The 19,887-nt window shown below is 41.0% G+C and overlaps 1 protein-coding gene across 1 annotated transcript in view; it reads right to left on the bottom strand.

Annotated features, from left to right (window-relative positions):
* The window catches only part of TECTA (tectorin alpha), a 51,952-nt gene extending 35,962 nt beyond the window's left edge, over positions 1-15,990 (bottom strand). Inside the window, 4 exon segments of the mRNA XM_088138993.1 lie at positions 1,067-1,204; positions 7,736-8,023; positions 10,426-10,559; positions 15,927-15,990. Of these exon segments, the coding sequence (XP_087995119.1) occupies positions 1,067-1,204; positions 7,736-8,023; positions 10,426-10,559; positions 15,927-15,990 (624 nt within the window).
* Between the last annotated feature and the right edge of the window lie 3,897 nt (positions 15,991-19,887).

Genomic DNA, 19,887 nt, shown 5'->3' with positions numbered 1-19,887 from the left:
TGAACTTAATCTTTGATGCTATTTTCCCAGCGTTGAAGACAAAAGACTAGAGACCTGTAACACTCTAGTATTTAACCCAGGGTTTCTCAACCTTGGCAGCTCTCAGATATGTGGACTTCAGCTGAAGAAAGGCTGGCTGGGGAATTCTGAAATACATCTGAAATGCATTACAGAAGAACATCAAGTGGTCTAGAGTCCAATTCATTAAACATATGGTGAGTGTCATGCACAGTCCAACCTCTGGGAATTATGGGAGGAAAGGAGCCCTCCTCCTCCCACACCCAGAAATTACAGGAGGAAAAAGAGGTGATGTATTGTTAGCCCTTTGAGGTAGTCCAAACAAGAAACACAAACAGGAGCACTAACAATATCTTTATTGTAAGTTTACATGAACAGAATCTTGCAAGACTGAAAGTTTTTCTCCCCTCCTCTCTTTTTTGTCTCCAGAAAACTAGGGAGGGTCCCTTCTAAAATGCTTCCCATGCTTTTCCCCCACCTGTGGACAGAGCTGCCTCTTATCAAGACTGTTGCCTAGGCTGCGGTTTTCCTCCTGTCTCCCAAGGTCATTCCCACAGACCACCATATGTATCCCCTTCTGTGTTTATTAAGGGATTCATACAACCTCTGTTGCATTTTAGTGTTTTTTCTACCTGAGCAGCAATAATAGTATGTGTCGAATTCTTCATGTCAATAATATTAGATAGAGATACGAAAAAGATTTTGAAGTTGAAACTTTCTTTTCGCAGAATGGCCATACCATTCTGGGGTACGGAAAATTATCTGAACTTCAATGTACTGTATTGACTTCAGAATATTTTGCACATCTCTAATACAAGTGATTTTTACAATTCTTGGATTAGATACACACTCAGATTTCAGACAATGATTACTTACTTGGTTGACTATCACCTGATCATCCAAATGAATTTTTTAAATCTCCTGTCTTCTAGATTGGCTATTTATTTCTTTGTTTGTTTGTAATATACAAATAATCTTTTTCCATGAAGGCTGCATGCAGAATGGTAGTATGAAAAGGCAGCCTATGATGGTCATCTAATTGTCCTACCTGGGCCATCACTCCACCAAGTCCTGTTAGAGGGTCCCCTCCACTAGCAGTCCCTGTGGTCCAGTTAATTTCTTCATAATTGAACATGGCGAATGAAGATGTTCCATCTGAGACAAGGAGAGCTTGGAAAGTGTTCACCTGTTTAAAATACAACTGTTTATTCAGAGGCCAACTTTTCTTTCCAAAGTAAATTACTTTCTAAAACACTTTTTGAAAAAAGATTTGGTTCAACATCTTATTTCTGAACTTGAAGCCAGTTTTATGAATCTGTATGACATTTACTTTCTAAAAAAAAAAAATCATTAATTCTCTTTAAAAAAATCCTAAGTGGATTTTAAAATGAGGAAGAAAAAATAAATTAGGAAAATAATGTTGAATTTTGGAAACAAGGGAGAGAATCACCTAATCCCACAACTGAGTAATCTGTGGCCCGCAGGCTGCAGGTATCTCTTAGCCATGTAGACATCTGCATGGAGGGGCAAGTGACAACCTGTACATCATGGAGTCACTGTGCAAATTATGCAAATGATGTAATTTGCATGATGACCTTACAACACATGTGATGTTACTATGGCTTTTACCAGATGCCTAAATGCCTGGTTCATGCTGGCAAAATGGCTGGATTTTGGAAATGTCTTTTTGATCATTTGGAAGTTTGAGTGCTTGTTAAAAGGGAGGTCCTCTGCACCCATTTCCCACCACTCTTTCTGATGATGTCATACTGTCACCTGACTGCCTCCCAAAGTTCATCAGAAATTGGGAAGCTGAGTTGCTGCCTTGACCCACTTAAGTATTGCTCACTCTTTGTCAAAAATGCATGCCTTGTGTTTTAGCTTTCAATCCAATATCAAAAAATAAATCTTGCCTTTAAAAAAAATCCTGTTCTTCTAGTAGTTATGTGCTGCTCAGGGTAATCCATAGCAATGCAAAATTGTATTGAAATACAGTTTTAGTCCAGACAAAAGAAAAACAACAACAGATCAAATCACATGTAACACATGTCGTAGATCATGTGTCTGGTCAAAGAGTTTTTTTTACCATGTGTGAAGCTTATTAAAGAGACTTCTATAGTTCAGGTCATGTGGCCCCTGAGACAACTTTTGTGCCCGATGTCATCAACTTGTCTCTAGCATCTGGAAGATCACCTCAATGAAAACTTCTCCATTTAATGATTTTGTACCTTGCACATCCTATAGATGGCAGTGTTAGAGTAAGAACGGGAAAAAACGTGAATAAAAGTTTGCTAGAACTTCCACCTTGATCTACTTTATTTCGTTACTTCCCCCCTGGGAAGGGGAAGATGGTACAATAACGCCAACCTAATTTGTAGGACAATCCACAGGATTTTAAACTGAAAACCATCCATCCACAAGCAGGAAAAGCACCAGATCAAGCTGTTTAGAATACATCTGTCATCAGTTTGTTTTGTTTCATTTTAGAAGGCTTCCTTATTTGGGGTAGAGAAAACACACTGTACAAAAAACTGTGAAGGGAAATTTCGGTGGGAAAGGTGATGATTTGAGTAGGTTGTTTCCTTCTTTCATCTGACCCCTGCCCTCCTGCCAAGAAATCAGCTTCTATAATCTAGGAATAAACTCCAAGAAGGGGTTCGTATGTGTATGGGTAGGAATGATTTTTTCTATCTTTTTTAGTGACAGCTGCTGGATGAATGGAAAAGGCCATACTTCACTGATGGAGCACTTACTTGGCAGGCCAAATGACCCAGATTTAATTCCCAGCTCCTCCATGTAGGTTTGGGAGTGATTTCTGCCTGAAGTCCCAGAAGGCGGTTCTAGTCGTCTCCCCAACTTGGTATCCACCAGATCTCTTGGAACTAGAATGCCCTAGCTTTGTGGGTTGTCATCTCAACACATCTGAGGGCCATCGTGTTAGACAAAACTAGGGCAGGCAATACATGTGAAGTGATATAATAGGATACTTTATCTCTGTGCAACTGAACTTGTGATACACAATGTTCACATCTCATGATAATTTACAACAGAGGTGGACAACTAGGTGGCTCTTCAAGTGTTCTGAACTGCAACTCCCAGCAGCCTCTGCCAGCACGGTCAATGGTGGAGCATTTATGGAAGGTGAAGTTCAGCAAAATTGGGACGGTAATTAAATTGCCACCCTAAATTTACATTAATGTCTCACCACTTCTCTGGAGATCTCAGAAATATTGGGGTCTCACATGGCTTCCAGTTGAGACCTGCTCAGCTTCAACCATGTTGCTGTGAAAATACCTTCAGCCAGGCAGTCTTCAGCTATTGGATATAAATGTGTAACCATCCCTTGGTTGCTCTACACTTGCATTAGTGTGGGATTCCAAAAGATTTGATATCCGTGCCATAATTAATCTGGGATAGTTTATCTATATGTACAAATGCCTAATTACTTGGTACAATAAAACAGATGAACTGAGTGGTTTTTGACCTTATCTGCTTTTCTAGAAAAAATTCCTGTCCACTTCCATACAACAAATTGTGCTGATCCCCATACTAAAACTCCAGCTAAGTAGAAAAATTTGAGCCCGAGGAGACACATTCAGTCCCACTTCCCTTTGCATCCCCATAAATCAAAGGACAACCAACACCCCCCACCCCCCATTTCTGATGTGCCTCCATCCCTTGTATTGTCCTACAGAAAGAAAACAACCAATAACGGACACAATTTCAATAATTAAAGCAATGTCATTAGATAGATGTGATTATGCTGTGGATGCAAGAAACGCCCTTGATGTTGTGTCTAGTCTTCCACATTAGTATGCTAAAGTTGGGATCATGCATACTCTGAGGAGGCCGTTCTAAACCTCCCAGTCTGGACTTGATCCTTAGGCTGACTTGCTGGGCCTCAGGATGGTCAGTCTAACAAATCAATGTCTGTAAAGTCATTTTAAAGTCTCCTCATAAAATTGGAATCAAGAATATTAAAATAGTCTGACAGATGATATTTCAAACAGCAGCCGCTCAAAGTCACACGTACAGCGTTGAAACAGCTCAATTTCAGAGAATTAAATAAAGGTGATTTCAATTTCTGCGTCATCTGGATGTTGCATATGGTCTGGAAGAAGCCCAAATTCAGAGCAGTTTTGGTGATGGGTAGCTTTCTGTTACAGCCTCTCCATGACAAGTGCTTATATCAAAATCTCATTAGAACCACCTGATGCAACAGCCTGGTTCCCCCACCTCACCTTCTGACAAACTGCTTTACTTCCCCTGAATTTAATAGCATTATTAAACCATTTGGTGCAATAAAAATCACGTTGGTGTGGCAGGTACGCATCATAACTTCTGAGTCCATTTTCACTCATTTGAGTTTTAGGGAAGAGAAGTAAGAAATGATCATGTCTGGTTTTTTTTAACAGATCATAAGGGTTTTTCTTATTTAACTTTGTTTTCCAACCCAGTCAATATGTCCACAGATTTCTGCCAACTCAGTTCCCAATGAGGGAAGCAAGGAAAGGAGGAAGGAAGATCCTGCATATTCCCTAAGAGATTTCAACTGATGGGAATATATCTACTGCTTATATTTTAGTTAAGGTCTCTTGAACCTCATTGGATCTTTTAAAAATCCCACCAATTCAGAGCCCAGTTCAAGGCATCTTTAGTTCAGGTATGCTTCATGAGACTCAACAGAGTGTAGTCTCTAACAGTAACGTGTAGAAGAGCATTTTTGCTTGAGACAAACTGTAAAGCTGAATCATGGCCAATTGTTTTGATGAGTGATTTTTCATGGAGAGCCCACCTTTCCATTCAGTGAATCAAGAGACCAACTATTCAATCTTCTGGGATGAAATACATGGAGCTCTCTTTGTTAGGCCATTCAGGACAAGAGTGTATTCTGTTGCATCTCTTGCTTACAACTTTTCAGCTGCTGTTTTTCAAGACACTCCAAGGCCCTGAGGCTTCAACTGAGAACATGCACTTCTCTATGCAGATGCTCTGGGTGATATGGCACCAAACTCTATATTGCAGCTTCTGCCTAGCCAGGTAAGTTCAGCCTTCTTTTTGGGATGAGGGGCACCCCTTGGCCTTTGACTGGGATGTTGTGAGAGTGCGTGCCTTCTGAGAGCTTTCTTTATTGCCTTGTTTTATCACAAAAAGAGGAACAGAGCTGGATGGCCTCGGCAGTGATGGAAACACCCCCCAAATCCACAGATGTTAAAACAGCAGTTGCTAAGCCTCTAGCATCCCCTTCTGCAAACTATCAGCCAGTAGGAAAAGGACCACAGGAGGGCAGTACTTCTAATCCCCAGATTGGGCAGCCATGACTATGCTTAACAGGGGACTGAAAACGACTGAGCGATCCAGGAGAAATCACAAGGTTGCATACTCTCTGTCTTTGCTGTAAAAAATGCATTCCACAGATAACCAAGACCTACAGTCTGGGCCGAAACCAGTTGGACTTGACCTAGAAGCTCCATGCCATCCAGAATGACTGCAGCTGGCTGGCAAAGGAGACCTTCACATATCACGCATTAGTGCACGCTCTGCAACGGAATGCTACTGCTCCCCCAGCTCTTTCGGCTGTGTTTCAAACTGGGATATTACAATAATCCTGCTGCTCCTTCTGAACTATGCAACTGTTATACAGACAGCTGTCCTCCATCACCCCTGGAAAACGTATCTTCTGCTTTCCCAGGAAATGGATGAGAGAGCAGTACAATAATAATCCTATAAAAATGCAGTGGAACAATCTGCTGCGTCCTCTCTTTGAAGCTAACACGGGCAGGTTTTGTGTTCCTCCGCTTTCATTTCAGAGGCAACCAGGGCCAGATAAAAACGGAGCTGGCTCACAGCCCCCCAACTGAACATGCCCGATGCTGTTCGGTTGCCAGCTCAATATTTGAATAGGGGGTATAAAACAAGGTTTTTAAAGCAAAGGGAGGCCAGAAAGAGGCACGTTCATGGGGATGGAAGATCAGGCTCTTGCAAATACGTGTTTGTTTCGTGCTGGGTCAGTCATAAATCTATTCATGTTCTTTCCTAATTTTTTAAAAAGAAGGTACAGAATGAAAATATTGTATATACGGTACACACCTTTCCCTAACGAATACAGCTTGCATGGATTTCTCCATAAAATATGCATTACTTTAACAACCAAGGCTGCATTGCAAAACCCAGAGGACTGTGCCATTTGAGAAATTCCAGTTTCCCAGTAGTAGTCTAGGAAATGCTTGCCTTCTTGAAAACAGAGAATTGAGCAAAATCTTCAGTAGCTCTACTACACAACCAGTCCCACACAACATTTCTCTCTGAATCTATCATTTTGGAGGACCCAAATGTCTAGCAAGTATAGCCAATGGCTGGGAGTTATAGCACTAAAGATCTGCACATTTTGAGAAAGAATGATCTAAACACGCCAAAGATACTTGCGATGCACCTTACGCAATTCTTGATCATTACATAGCTTACATGTAATGTAACCTTTGTAATGATTAAATGAAGTCAGCAAAACACATACATATTTTTCATTTTAAAAAGGACCTCCATTTTCTCATCCTACATTGCGGGATTTTAAAGAGATAGAAGGCAGCCAAGGATTTATTTAATGTGGTGCAGGGAAGTTGATTCATTCCACCCCCCTTCCCCCAAATCTTTTATAGATTTATCAGGGTGATATCTCTTGGCTTTATTTACTATCCACTGTGGATCAGCTGAGATCATTCACCATTCATTCATCAGCCACTCCAAAGAACACGCCCATCCTACATCCTACTCTGGAGAAAATATTTTTGATGAAGCTTCTTTTGCACAGAATTCCCAACACCAATAAAGATACAAACAGGACTGCAGGGAGGGGGGGACCATGCCACATGCTAAATCCAAAGCGCGGGCTAGCAAAACTGCTGTGTTTAATTAATGTGAGATGCAGAGCTAAATACATTGCGTTACTGTATGGCTTAACACAACTTGCCAGTTGCGTCTTACTTCATACAACATGCAGCAAAGACAAGGGCTGGGTTGTCCAAAATACAATGAACTGCAAAACACCCACCCCCATTTCAACTACGTCTAGCCTAACACATAGCTGTGATGGACCATTTCCTCAGTAACGGTGGGTGGGAAGAACAAGGGAAACAGATTGGTTTTGATCTGAATGATAGGAAAAGGGGGGCATAAGAAAAAGAGTAGCCACGCCCACTTTGGCCTCCATCCACGCCTACCTGGAGAGCATCATGAGCACAAACAGATTACTCCTATGGTAATGCAGAGAGCGCTAGGAGATGGCCCACCCCTCATCCAGGTACAGATTTTGCATTAATTGCTATGCAGAAATGCCTTTTATGTTGCAGGTTGATAAAAACATCCCAACTCAAAACATGCGCCTTGAGCAAACAAAGAAAGAAGCTGGTCCACTGAGAAAAATTTGGAGATTAAAAATTCAGGAGTCTGGTAGCGCATTTTCCAACGAACAGTTTTATGAAAAGGTTTATGCCAGTGTTTTTCAAACTTGGCAACTTTCAGCTGGGTGGACTTCAACTCCCAGAGTCCTAAAGTTGCCAAGTTTGAAAAACACTGATTTGCGCCTTTGGATAAAATTCATTTGTGGGAAGGGGTGCTACCCGACTCCTGCTTTTTTGGCACAGCAGGCTAACATGGCTCTCCTCCTACAGTTTGGGAGGTTAGTTATCCTAGACCACATGAACCAGGATGGTGCTCTTACCGGGGTTGTGCTACTACCTCCGTAGAAGGTAACTTCATCCCACGTAGCGACAAAAACTGACACAGCAGTGAAGGAAGGGAGGTTCTTGAAATATTTCCTGATATCTTTAGAAATTTTCTTGAGGAGTGCTGGGTCGGTGGTCTCCCGGTAATAGATTTCTCCTCGGATGCCATTGTGGACATCTGCCCAAAAAGGGGCAATGAAAGCTCGCCCATCTGCTAGAGGGAAGGATTCTGGTGTGAATTGGCTGACCAGCACATTAAAGGAAACGACTCCATTGTTGTTGACCTGCAAGGCAGGATGAAGGTTTGATATACGTTAACAGGAAGCAAAAATGTCAGCTGAAAATGATGCTAATACTAGAGGAATCAAGTGTAGAGGCTCTTCAATTATTTGATGTACATAGAACGATATATTTAGGTTCCCCCATGCTTGGAGGTTGGGATGGAGTTAAAATGCAAACCTTGACAGAGGAATGAAACCCAGAATTTAAATCTTATGGAATTGCCTGTGCTCTGTGATCCAATTCCAATTACTTTCCTGTTGTGCCTACATGGAAAGGAACTGATTTAAGCCATCCAGTGAAAGTGATCCCATTTTAAAAACAAAACCAGGTTGGACATTTCCTGCCTTTATGTTCACTGGAGATGCTATCTTTCTATACATAAGAAATTTGGCATGGAGGAATAATCAAATATGTGTCACAGAGAGACGCACATGCTGCAGTAACAGTCTAGAATTAAATGGTCCTGGAAGAGTTTTGTTGTGGGATTCTGCAAGGCTTGGAGCTGGGCTCTTCAAATAAAAACTGCAGGGGTAGGAATATCACATGTTAAAGCCATGTTTGGACTCACCTTTGTTAGAGAGAGGCTGGGGAATTTTGTGCTTGAGAATTTCAGCGTAAGAAGAAACCTCTCTAAGTAAGCTACCTTCAGCTTAATGTGCAAAGGCAAATTAAAAATAAAAATGAACCCCATGATTTTTCTTTATACGTAGATCAGCTCCCAGACTCCAACAGGCTTATTAAACATGGTTGCATAACCCAACAAACTACTTGTCCTGCCTCTAGCAGGGAAAATAGATATGTAAGAGGCAATGGGATGTACTAAGCTTTCCAGTTTGACACAAGCACCTTGGAATTTATTCTTAGGGTTATGGCTTGGAGTTTCAGTCCTGGAATTTTTATGCAGCCTTCTTATTTATCTTCACCTGCAAAGCTGTAAAGGGATTTAGAGCTGATCTTGGGGGTAGAGTAGGTAGGAACGAGGGGGGACTTGCAGAAAAGACAACCCGGTCCTGAGAAAGAGGGTAGCGTGGGAAAAAAAACCCTCAGAATAACTCCATCTTGATTTTGTTTAGTACAAAATGGGACAGACAGAAATTTGGACAGGCTTTCAAGAATCTGTTATTCTACCTTACTATAATCAAGAGCATTTCTAGAATGCCATGCTTATTCCTTGACCTTGCCTACTTCAAAGAGCTGACATCAATCTTGAAAGCCTGTCCAAATTTCTGTCAGCCCCATCTTATACTAAACCAAATCAAGGTGAGGGTATTTTGAGTTTTTTTTCTTCTTCATGCTTCCCTCTTTCTCAAGACCAGGTCATCTTTTCTGCAAGTCCTCTTTCCTTCCTTCTCTACCCCCAAGGTCAGCTCCAGATCCCTTTACAAAAGCCCACTCCCCAGAATCCCCCTCTTGAAAGTACCAGTAGACTAAGAGAATAACCTAACTTCCCTTTTTAAGCATTTCCAGGATATGAAAATGACCTAATGAAACAAAGCCCAGTGGGACAGATTGCCCAACAGGCTCCAAGCAAGGCATGGGAGCCATGATGCCAACCTCCTATTCCAAAGAATTGCTTGCAGGACAGTGGAGACCAGGGACGCCTTTGTCAGTTCTCAGAGCCCTTTCTGACCAAGGCTGTTGAAAATGGAAAACTTGGTGTTCTGCAGTGTTGAGGTCAGGAACAGATGAGAACTGTGGCAGAAGTTCTAACAGACACCATCGCCATTGAGAAACAAACAGAACCCCAAATCCCAGCTTTGCCCGTGTGCATGAGGTGATTCCACCCATGCTTCAGCCCTTAGCCCCACCCCAAAGATTCAGAGTGGTCCTAACGGCACAAATGGGGGCCCTTCCTGGAATAGCCTGGCTAGAAACCAAGCAGATTCCAATGTTGGAAGCTATTCTTTCTTTGTGCACGTGTGGGTGAAACAGTTTGGTCCCCTCCTCTCAACCCTGCCTGGGAGAAATATTGCTCTCCTTTTAAGCAGCAACATGGGAAGCTAAATAAATGATGCAGTTCCTGAGCAAAAAAAAATCTCCGGAGCAGGAACTTTTCTCGAGAAAATATTTTCCTGCGGCTCCAGGCATATTCTGGTGTTTGTGCCACTGGCATAATGTTTAACACGCCAAAGCCTGTCTGCGTTGCTTGAGTGTTTAATCATCTGCACAAGGCAGTTGCTAGGCTTTTACAACCTTGCCCCTTGCACACTAGCCTCCTAAGCACACCCTTGATTTTCTTAATGATAGGCCCTTCGGTTCATAAAGTGTAAGAACGTGGCAGGGAGAACACAATCAATCTTCCTCTTCTCCAAAAGGCTAGTGCTGGGGGAGAGCAGCGTTTAAAATGCAGATGCGAATGGCGGGGAAATGAGCGATTGGGTTCACCAAGTGGTCCTTTACTTACAAAAACGGTCCTGTACGGCACGCCGAAGAAGATGAAGGGGAAAGACAGCTTGATTTCTGGAGAGCTACCATCATCCACTTTGGGGGTTTTGGTGTCATTGGGCCAGAAGGGGTATAAGATGCCCATAGTCCGGGCTGCAACAAAGGAACACACACAGAGAGAAAACTATTTTAGTGCCAAGCACATTCCTTGCCATCCCCTTTGCTACCTATTCCATGCCACTCAACTTTTTCACTGTAGTAAATGGGTGCACAAAATAAGATGCCTGGGCCACCTTAATTTTATTTACCTATAATTTCATTTTCTATGACCACTTGTTCACACATGGGGCTTCCAGAGCTGGGAATTGGCGTCTTTAAATTCTGGGAGGGTTCAGAGGGCCTAGGGGGCAAAGTAAGCATCTCAAGCTTTGCGGATGTTTAAGGAGCCCATTTTACCCCTTTAAAGTCCTGAATCGCCTCCCCAAATGGACATTGCCCCCTTCCTTTTTAGAGTGCCACCTTTATCGTGGCACAAAAAGCCTGGACGTGGCCTTTGAACTGACCAACATTGTGCCTTTTCCCCCAACTAGTCACTTCATCAACCCTGCTCCATCTCATCTAATGTGTATACCAGTGTTTCTCAACCTTGGCAACTTTAAGCTGAGTGGACTTCAACTCCCAGAATTCCTCAACCAGCAAGGCTGGCTGGGGAATTCTGGGAGTTAAAGTCCACACATCTGAAAGTTGCCAAGGGTGAGAAACACTGCTATATACTACAACAAGCACAATACATTTATAACTCTGTATATATGTGTGGGTGTGGATGTATATGTACTGTATACACACACACACACACAAACAGGTACATGTTATGCTTTTGCTGTTATTTCCTTTATCATATTTACGATTACATTTAGGGTTTTTTAATCACTTGCTGGGAGAATTTGTATCCCACTCTTTGGTCAGACAGTATGCAGTTGATGGACACTGATCATTTTCAAAATGCAAACATCATTCCTTTCACAAAGGAAAAAATGTTGGGGAGAGAAGAGGAAAGCAGCAATATCAGGCATGAAGTCTTAGTTAACTAATAGTACTATAGTAATCTGCTGCATGCATTTTAGGGAGAAGAGAGGATTTATGTTGCTGGTCAATAGGCCAGCAGAGCATCTGTGCTTTCCATCTCATGGAGACTCAGATAGGTGGAATGGGTGTTGAAGGAGGGTGAGGACTTCCAGAAACGGAGTGAGAAGCAGAAGATTGGTCTCAACGGCCTAAATGGCTTCTTTCAACTTGATTATATGGGAAACCATCATGTCTCAAGTCCAGATACTCCAAATCAGTCCCATCCATCCATCCATCCATCCATCCATCCACCTCCCCCCCCCCGCTCCACTTCTCAAGTTGTCCCCAATCTTTTCATTCTCCTGCCTTTCTATCTGATTGCTTTCCATCCCAGACGGTTCTGGACCTTGATCTTTGGAAGATCTTCCCACACCAATTATTTGGCAACGCCTACTACCCAAACTGTTTTGCCTTTCCATCCCACTTTGGCCATATGGATTGCCCTCTTCCTAGACCCTGTGCTTGCCCACCACATGTGGGTACTGGGTGGGGTGGGGGTTGATCTCATGTGCTCTTGGCATCATTGTGGCTTATTCTGGATAATAGGCAATCCCCAGCTTATTCTCTTGATTTCCCTTATTTGTCTAACACCCCACTTTTCTTTCAGACGTGACTAGGCAAGCGCCTATGGGCTGGCAGCGCAAATCCAACTGTGCACAAATCGAAAGTTTACTTTCCGCCCAGTGTTATAAACAAAGCAGGCCAGAGAAAGTCAGGACAAGTGGTTCAAGTGTGCAGATCCCAAATTTCCCACATCAGAACCTGGTATAGCAGCAGTTGCATAGATTTAGTATGGATTTTTGGTCATGTATTGTCTTAGAAGCTGGATACCTTGTTGCATTGTTAAGAAGGTAGATAAGAATTAAATAAATGCTGTGGAAGGTCTACCGGCAGGAAAGTTGTCTTCAGAACATTTTCACAACGATATTGATGCAAATGTGAGGGTTAAGTTGGACGAAAGAGTGCCAAGCACTGAAAGCACTAATGGAATATTATACATTAGTATGGCTTGTATAAGAAGGGTCCAATCATTCCTTGTGTGCCTTCTGTTGTGTTGGTGTAAAATTCTCATCATCTCCAAGCACCATTGCCATGCTGGTTAGGGAACCAATGGAATTAAGAAAGGCATCAGGTCAGACTGCCCCATGGCCCTGCTGTGAACCAAAAAGTGTCCTGCACAGGGTGCCCCGATAGGGAATAGCCTTTGCAATTTGAACAAACCACCCTTTGCTTGTGACTTAAAATGGAGCTACTGGAATGTGTTGCTATCATTGGTAAAAGAACTTGTGGGCCAGGATTGTTAAACTCAGTTATCTTCTGACAACCTAGCAGATCTCTCTTTCCATGGGGAACATGGTGAAGTGTGGCTTTCTAATGAAGCCATGGAGACTTCTAAGGAAATCCCCGCATCCTCACTCAAACAAGTATCTGCTGGAGAAAGTCATGCTTGCTATAAGAAATGTGATATTTACAGTGCTATCTCGGGATACGAACGCCTCTACTAATGACCTTTTCAGGTTACGACCAGCTCCGGCCGCAAAAATTTACCTCGATGTGCGAACTCCGCCTTGGGGTACAGTCATTTTTACGCCCTGACACGTGATCCGCAGCCATTTTTCCGCCCGACACGTGGTCTGCGGCCGTTCTCCTGCCGCGCTGCGCCCAGCCGTTCTCCCGCCCCTGATGCGTGGTCCGCGGACACCAGAACGGATTAATGGTAATTACATTGAACCTTATGGGAAAATTTGATTCGGGGTGCGACCAAATTCGGAGGGCGGAATGGATTAACCGGATTTACATTGAACCCTATGGGGAAATTTGCGTTGGGTTACGACCAACTTGGGATACGCCCAGAGTCACGGAATGCATTAAGTTCGTATCCCGAGGTACCACTGTATTAAATTTATATGTCGCCCAAAGGGAGATGGGCGGGATGCTGATATATCCAAATCGTTGATTAAAATAAAATTACTGATGAAAATTGTATTTCTGAACCAAAACATTCTCATCACTGACAGAAAGGCTTGGACATAACATAAATTGAACTGCATTTTGCTGAGTGGAGTTATCTTCCAAAATGTTACCTTTTTACATGAGGAAATAGCCTGTCTCCTTAGGAAAAAAAGCTACTTCACTTGTTACACAATCAGTGATTACTGCACGTTCATTTGGCAGAGATAGGGAGAAATGCGTTTAGTTTGAATATATGAATCAAAATTTAGCTGTTCTTCAAAAATCATGCTTCTCTGAATGTCGTAATGCAATTTGTCTTAAAGACATTTGCAAAAAATGAAAATTATGAAAATGATAATGTACAACACAAAATGTCTGTTTTGCTGAATATGCACTACACACAAACATGTTTCAAAAAATCTATACAACAACTTGACAAATCTGCAGAAATAAGAAGTGGAAATCAAAGTGGACCTCTCTATTAACTGAATGTTCCTGAACTCTGCAAAAGCAAAGGCATTTGGTTCCCTATCCTATGATGCTCCTCACCCTCATATTGCCATATGCTCTTAAGAGCATCCCAAAGATTATGTCCTTCCACTCATCATGTGTTGAAAATGTTCCACAAGCTTGGTTCCTTTCAAAATCATACGTCATCTGCCCATCTCTCTATGCAGATACAACAGTTCATGCTGTTAACACTGTGATGGTCTCCTTAATTTGTTTCCACCCCTTAATTGCCACAAATGCCTTCCGCGGGGCACAAGATGTCCACTCCTTCTGTTCTTTCATCATCAGCATTTCTCTATTGCTGAATTTTTGCAAGCTTACAGTAGAAGTAGATATTTGTTTTCTTCTATAAACAGAAGTTACAGAAGATTTTACTCTAAAGCAAGGCCTCAGTGGGTCTATGTGCTTAAAAAGAGTTGTTCCAAATGCCCTCACATAAATTTTCCATAAGGGTGTCATAAAATTGGAGATCCTGGCAGATGGCACCACCAGTCAGAAAATCAACAACTCCTGCATATGGATGTGGACAATGTTAACAAGTTATAGCAGAGATTATTTTGCCAGACAGTGAATAATAAAAAGCATTTCATTGCTGCTAAAATAGCTGCACAGTTACATTTCAACTCACAGCTGTTAAATGTAGGATTATTTTTTAAGATTCCCCCCCATCTGCCTTTCTAGGTATAGAATTAGGTCTGTTTGTCAATACTTATTTTAAGCATTAGTAATGGACTGTAGTTTGGAGTTGCAGCCTGTTTTAAAAGTTGCATTAGATCCTCTACAAATGGTTTACTTAGACTTTTTACAACATAAAACACTGCACCTATTTCTCCCCTTCCCTTCCCACCCTACACATGGACACATAAGATAAAAGTGAGAATGGATGAAAAAACGCTATCGTGGTAAGATGGAGTCTTATAAAAATTCTGAATTGGGATTAACAACCACTTGGAGAAGCAATTTTTCCAGGCAAGTCCCCTTAAACTGCTGCAAAATCATGGGAAATTGACTTTAAAAAACCCAGAGAACTACTCAAAATCTAGCCCACAAAGTTCTGCAAAGCTGCTTACAACAAGCGGGAACCAACATGTGATGAAGAAATCAAACATGGAAACACGTCAGTCGAGCCAAATATATCACAAGCAATTTGGACTGGGTTAGAGTTTAAATTTAAAATCTCAGTGAATTACAAAATGAAACAAAATTAAAAACAAAGGAAAACGTGAGGGAAAAATACTTTTGCTAATGTTTAAAAACTTTTTCAAAAAGGCTGGGGACCAAGTGACATAATATTTGATTATGAAAAGACTCGAGGTTTTGCTTCTAATATAAGAGAAATGTGGGGGTGAGTTCTACGACACAAACTTTAGATTTAATTGTGCTCCTATACCTGAACACATACCTTTTTAGCTGGAAGCAACAAATATTTACTTCTCTCACCTGTTACAGGTACTATACAGGTAAGAAGCCCCACAGGAATCCACCTGCATGATGATTAGTTATTGCTTTGAATTTCATTCTACATTTCTGCCAGGAGTAGAATCCCCATGATGATGTGGGAATTGTTCCTAAATATGCAACCATGCCTTTCTAGGATGAACATAAAATTCCAGAACCATTCAGTCACATCATCTATTCGTGACCTTCCCATCCAGGCTGGGTGATGGACAGGGTGGTAATTTTCCTAGGGGGTGGCTTTGTATTTCCAGCAGCGTGAGGTCACACCACAGTGAAACAATCCTAGACACATCTGCAGAGGATATTTTGGTAGAATTTTAGAAACAAACCAGAGGATGTGCTGGACAGGAAAGGATCCCTGATGGACACATTACCTGGTTCTAATGCAACCTGCCTAATGCAATCCATGGAGGGGATTGTCAGAATGAACAGAAAATATATCAGTATCCCATGTTGCAAATCTGAAATACTAACCTTGCTGTTGTAGAAGTACAAAAGTAAAGGCCACCCAGCTTCTAAAGGATGATGGATAGTTCATCCTAGGAGGAGGAGAAAACCAAAAACCAGAAAGTGTAACAAATAATGATTCACAGGGATCTGTTCATCAATTCTCCATTAAAGATTATGTCAATGAAGGAACCTCCAAATTGACTGATTAGCCTAGAAATTTGAAGAATTAAGTTATTTTAATGTTTGCAGATCTAAAGCTTCTTAATTAGCCAGGAGTTGTCAGCATCCTTGTTAGCTGAGGGGGAAGAAGGAGAGGTAAATCGTTTGTTTTATATGATGGGTTCAAATGAAAAGTGCAATCTAAGGATGGGTTAGGATTGAAGGTCAGCAGTAAATAGGATTTAATGTGAACATCATTCAGAGGAAACATTCAATCCTTTAATAACCCCAAACAGTTTCTTCATGATCTCCCCAGTACAAAGCTTTTGGCTGAATAGCTTTTCATTGTATACTAAAATGAGAGCCAATTATCGAGCATGGAGTGCTCTCATTGCAAAAAGACTTTAAACCTCGATTAAACTAATCCCCTCTCCCCCCCCACAGCCCCTTCCTAAACCAGTGGTGAGATGAAGAATACTTAACATTTCTTGACTCAGAATTCAGAAATACAAACAAGGACGCAGAGGCTAATCTTCTGCATTGTAAGAATACCCATCTTGCAAAGAATTTGGTAGAGATGTGGGTTAGGTGAGGAAAAGGGCAGGGGAAGAGGAGCTAAAAGAAAAATTATATAAATAATACATACATCCTAGAGAATGTTTTAATTATTGGGTGGGCCCAGTGGATTACATACATTACGGAGTACAAAAAAAGACCTTAAGGTAAAGTACACACCGTTTCATCACTATTTGCCGACCCTCCCCATTTTAAAGTTACATTACTGTAGGGGCAAAATTGGTATTCTACTGAAGAATGCAGAGCTGACGGACTGTAGATCCCTCACCAAGTTTCTATTTAATTTTATGGAGGGAGTAAGTCTGCACATAAATAGAGCTAACATTTTATTGTGGAAGCCAATTTGTGTTCCAAATTGGGCTAGGAAATGCATGGGATTGTGATTATATACAGCCATAAACATTTTTGTTTTTCGACAGAAAAACAAGTCAAGTTCTACTTCTGTCCAAGTGAAGACACATACATGCCCACGCACAAAATCAGCGTTATCTTGCTAGCAATCTCTATAACTATTGAGGAATTCAGCAAGATTTAGCTCACACAGAAGCTGCACCCAGTATTCATACTGTTCCCAAAGACCTCTGAACAAAATGGGATTTAGTTCTGAATAATTGTGGCACTTTATTATTATTATTGTGAAAGTTACCATCTTTACTTTGTTATAGTAGCACTTGGTTGCAGCTACCTATTTCTACCATATATCTGTTCTGGGAGATTGGCAAGAGAGGGGGAATCATCCTGTTATCGGTACTCAAAACTATCTTTTTTGGAGTTCTTTCTGTGAGTCACTGCATTTGCACACAATCACCCTTTTACCTGCAATGCACCACCGTCTCTCATCTTGGCTGAGTCTTTAAAGACTCTTCAATCATGTTGTTGTATAAACTGTCTATGTATTGTGTATGTGTGTGTATATACACACACATAGAGATACACTGCCTCTTTAGGTATGCTGAATAATTTTCCTGAAATGTATGACAGCAATGTATTAATTACAAAATGTAGAAATTACAGTTAAAGAATTATACCTCATTACACAGAAGCATTTTAAGTGAAGGGGGCTGAAAATTTTGCCTTTTTCTATATAATTGGGAAGAGACGCTGACATTAGTAGGAATATGACATACAATTCAGCAATCAACTACATTCACATATTACTTTTTATCTGGTTTCTGAGATAGCAAACAAATAAAAACAAACTAGGTGGCTGGTTTACGAAAAACATCAGATTGCTATCCCTAAAACATATCCCCAAAAGACAGAGTTTACAATGCAGGGTTAAAAAAGAAAAAAGAAACTTTAAAACAAGAAACACAGTTTTTAAATATAAATATATAAATATATGGAAAAAAACCACCAACCTGGTTTGTGACAGGGTGAAGCAAAACTATATCTGAAATTTGAAACCGAGTTTTGATAAACTCTGGGAAAACTTATGTCAATGAAGGACATATGTCAATAACCTTCTGCCAATGGTGAATGGTTGACGCTTCCAAAAATCCTTGGTTTTTCAACTGAAGACAAAGCTAAATAAGTGTTTTTCCTTAAGAGTTTCAAATAATAATGAATCCGTGTTGCATTTCAAATCTTTAATGGTACGTTGCCTAATCAGAAGTGTGAATCAGAAATGGGCTGTAAACCTGGAGCAATCTCTTTCTGAAAACTTAAACCTTCCAGGAGATCCAAGAGGGAAATGTCAAGGCTGGAAGAACTAGGTATGAGGCTGTTTTGATCAGAATCACTTTTCACTTAGCGGGAAAAAAAAAGCATCCCTTCCTTTGTGCTACTGAGGGAGGGTCTATATAGTGTTACAAAATTAGCATTAAAGAGCATAAGAACTAAACCCACGCATGAGCAAGAGACCTTTGAAGCAAAGTTAACTTTTTCCTAGCTCATTTAATACCCAAACTGATGTCTGGGAAGGAATCAGTGTGGATTTACAGTTTCATGTATTTCTTACTTTGGGCTTTAGGTTTCAATGACCGATTGCAAAAAGAAGCTGAAAGAAAATCATTTCAGGACTGTAAATGTTTCAGGAAACAGACCATCTGACTTCAAAAGCCAGAGCATGAGCCGGTTTCTGGACAGATCTGACTGCTGCTAAAGGCAGAGGGTCACAGGTTGAGAAGTTGGCAACTCCCACTGTTGCAGTTTTGTTTGCTTGATCCACAGAAAGCACTTTGCCTTTAAAGTTTTGGCCATTCAAAATGAGAAGGCATTATAAAACAGATTTGCATTTGTGCTAACATCAATAATGATCTTAAGTTTGCCATTTCATAAACAGTTGACGGGCTGCAATCTTTAGACCAACACCAATCTTCGTAACTTCTATCTGGATGACGTATGACACTATTCACCTTCCAAGACTACTCACGGAGCAAGTCAGTCGAGCTGTTCTTTCAGTAAAAAATATGGTACACAAGTCTTTGAAGATCCCACCCACAAGCAATTTTAAAAATGGATAGAATTCTTATGCTCTTAATGACTGTGCAAGTAGATTATACACATGATTCCCCCCCCCCCCAGCTTCTATGAAATCAAAATCAAACAAGCCACATTGAGACCAAGCACCAGGCAGGAAGTGATTTTGGATCCTAATGAGATAAATAACAAATGCTTGCATTTTGCAAATACTGAGACAGGTTGCCAACTGCCACTTGAAAGTCATTTCTCCCCAACATAGACTATTACAAATGCTTCATTTTCAAACTTGTTTTCTTGACAGAACTTTCAGGATTGCAATTTTTTTCCTACACTTCAAGTATTTGCAAGAGGGATCTTAATCTTCTGTCACCCTCATGAACTTGCTCTTTATGATAAGAATGCAGGAAACAAGGAAAAAGACATCACATCTTCCTTTTAAAGGGAGAAGCATCTCACCTCCAAGTTAAAAAAAAAAAAGGAACAGAACAGGAAGAACTTTTTTTCCGTGAATGCTATTCTATGATGCAAAGTTCTGGAACTGTTTGTAAAGTGAAGACAAAGCATCTATCAACTTAAACACTTTGCCACTTATCTAAATGTTCCCACAATTAAAACTTCTACAAATGAATCATAGTTCCATGCATTGAAGCAGAATACATGTAAAATCTTCTAGCTTTGCAAATTTTGAGCAGTGTACTGGAAAAAGCTCTGCTCTGAAGAAACAGCTCACTGTGAAGTTTTCCTACAGCAGAGCAACCAAGCAGAGGTGAGAAGCCAAAACTTAATCCAGCAAAATCCATACACATCAGAGATTATGGCTTAGAAA

The sequence above is a fragment of the Python bivittatus genome, unplaced genomic scaffold (genome assembly GCF_059951505.1).
Source record: "Python bivittatus isolate LINGU-HERP-01145 unplaced genomic scaffold, Pbiv_v1 ctg000320_np1212, whole genome shotgun sequence".
NCBI classification, from domain to species: domain Eukaryota; kingdom Metazoa; phylum Chordata; class Lepidosauria; order Squamata; family Pythonidae; genus Python; species Python bivittatus.
This window is presented reverse-complemented; position numbering and strand designations above follow the sequence as displayed.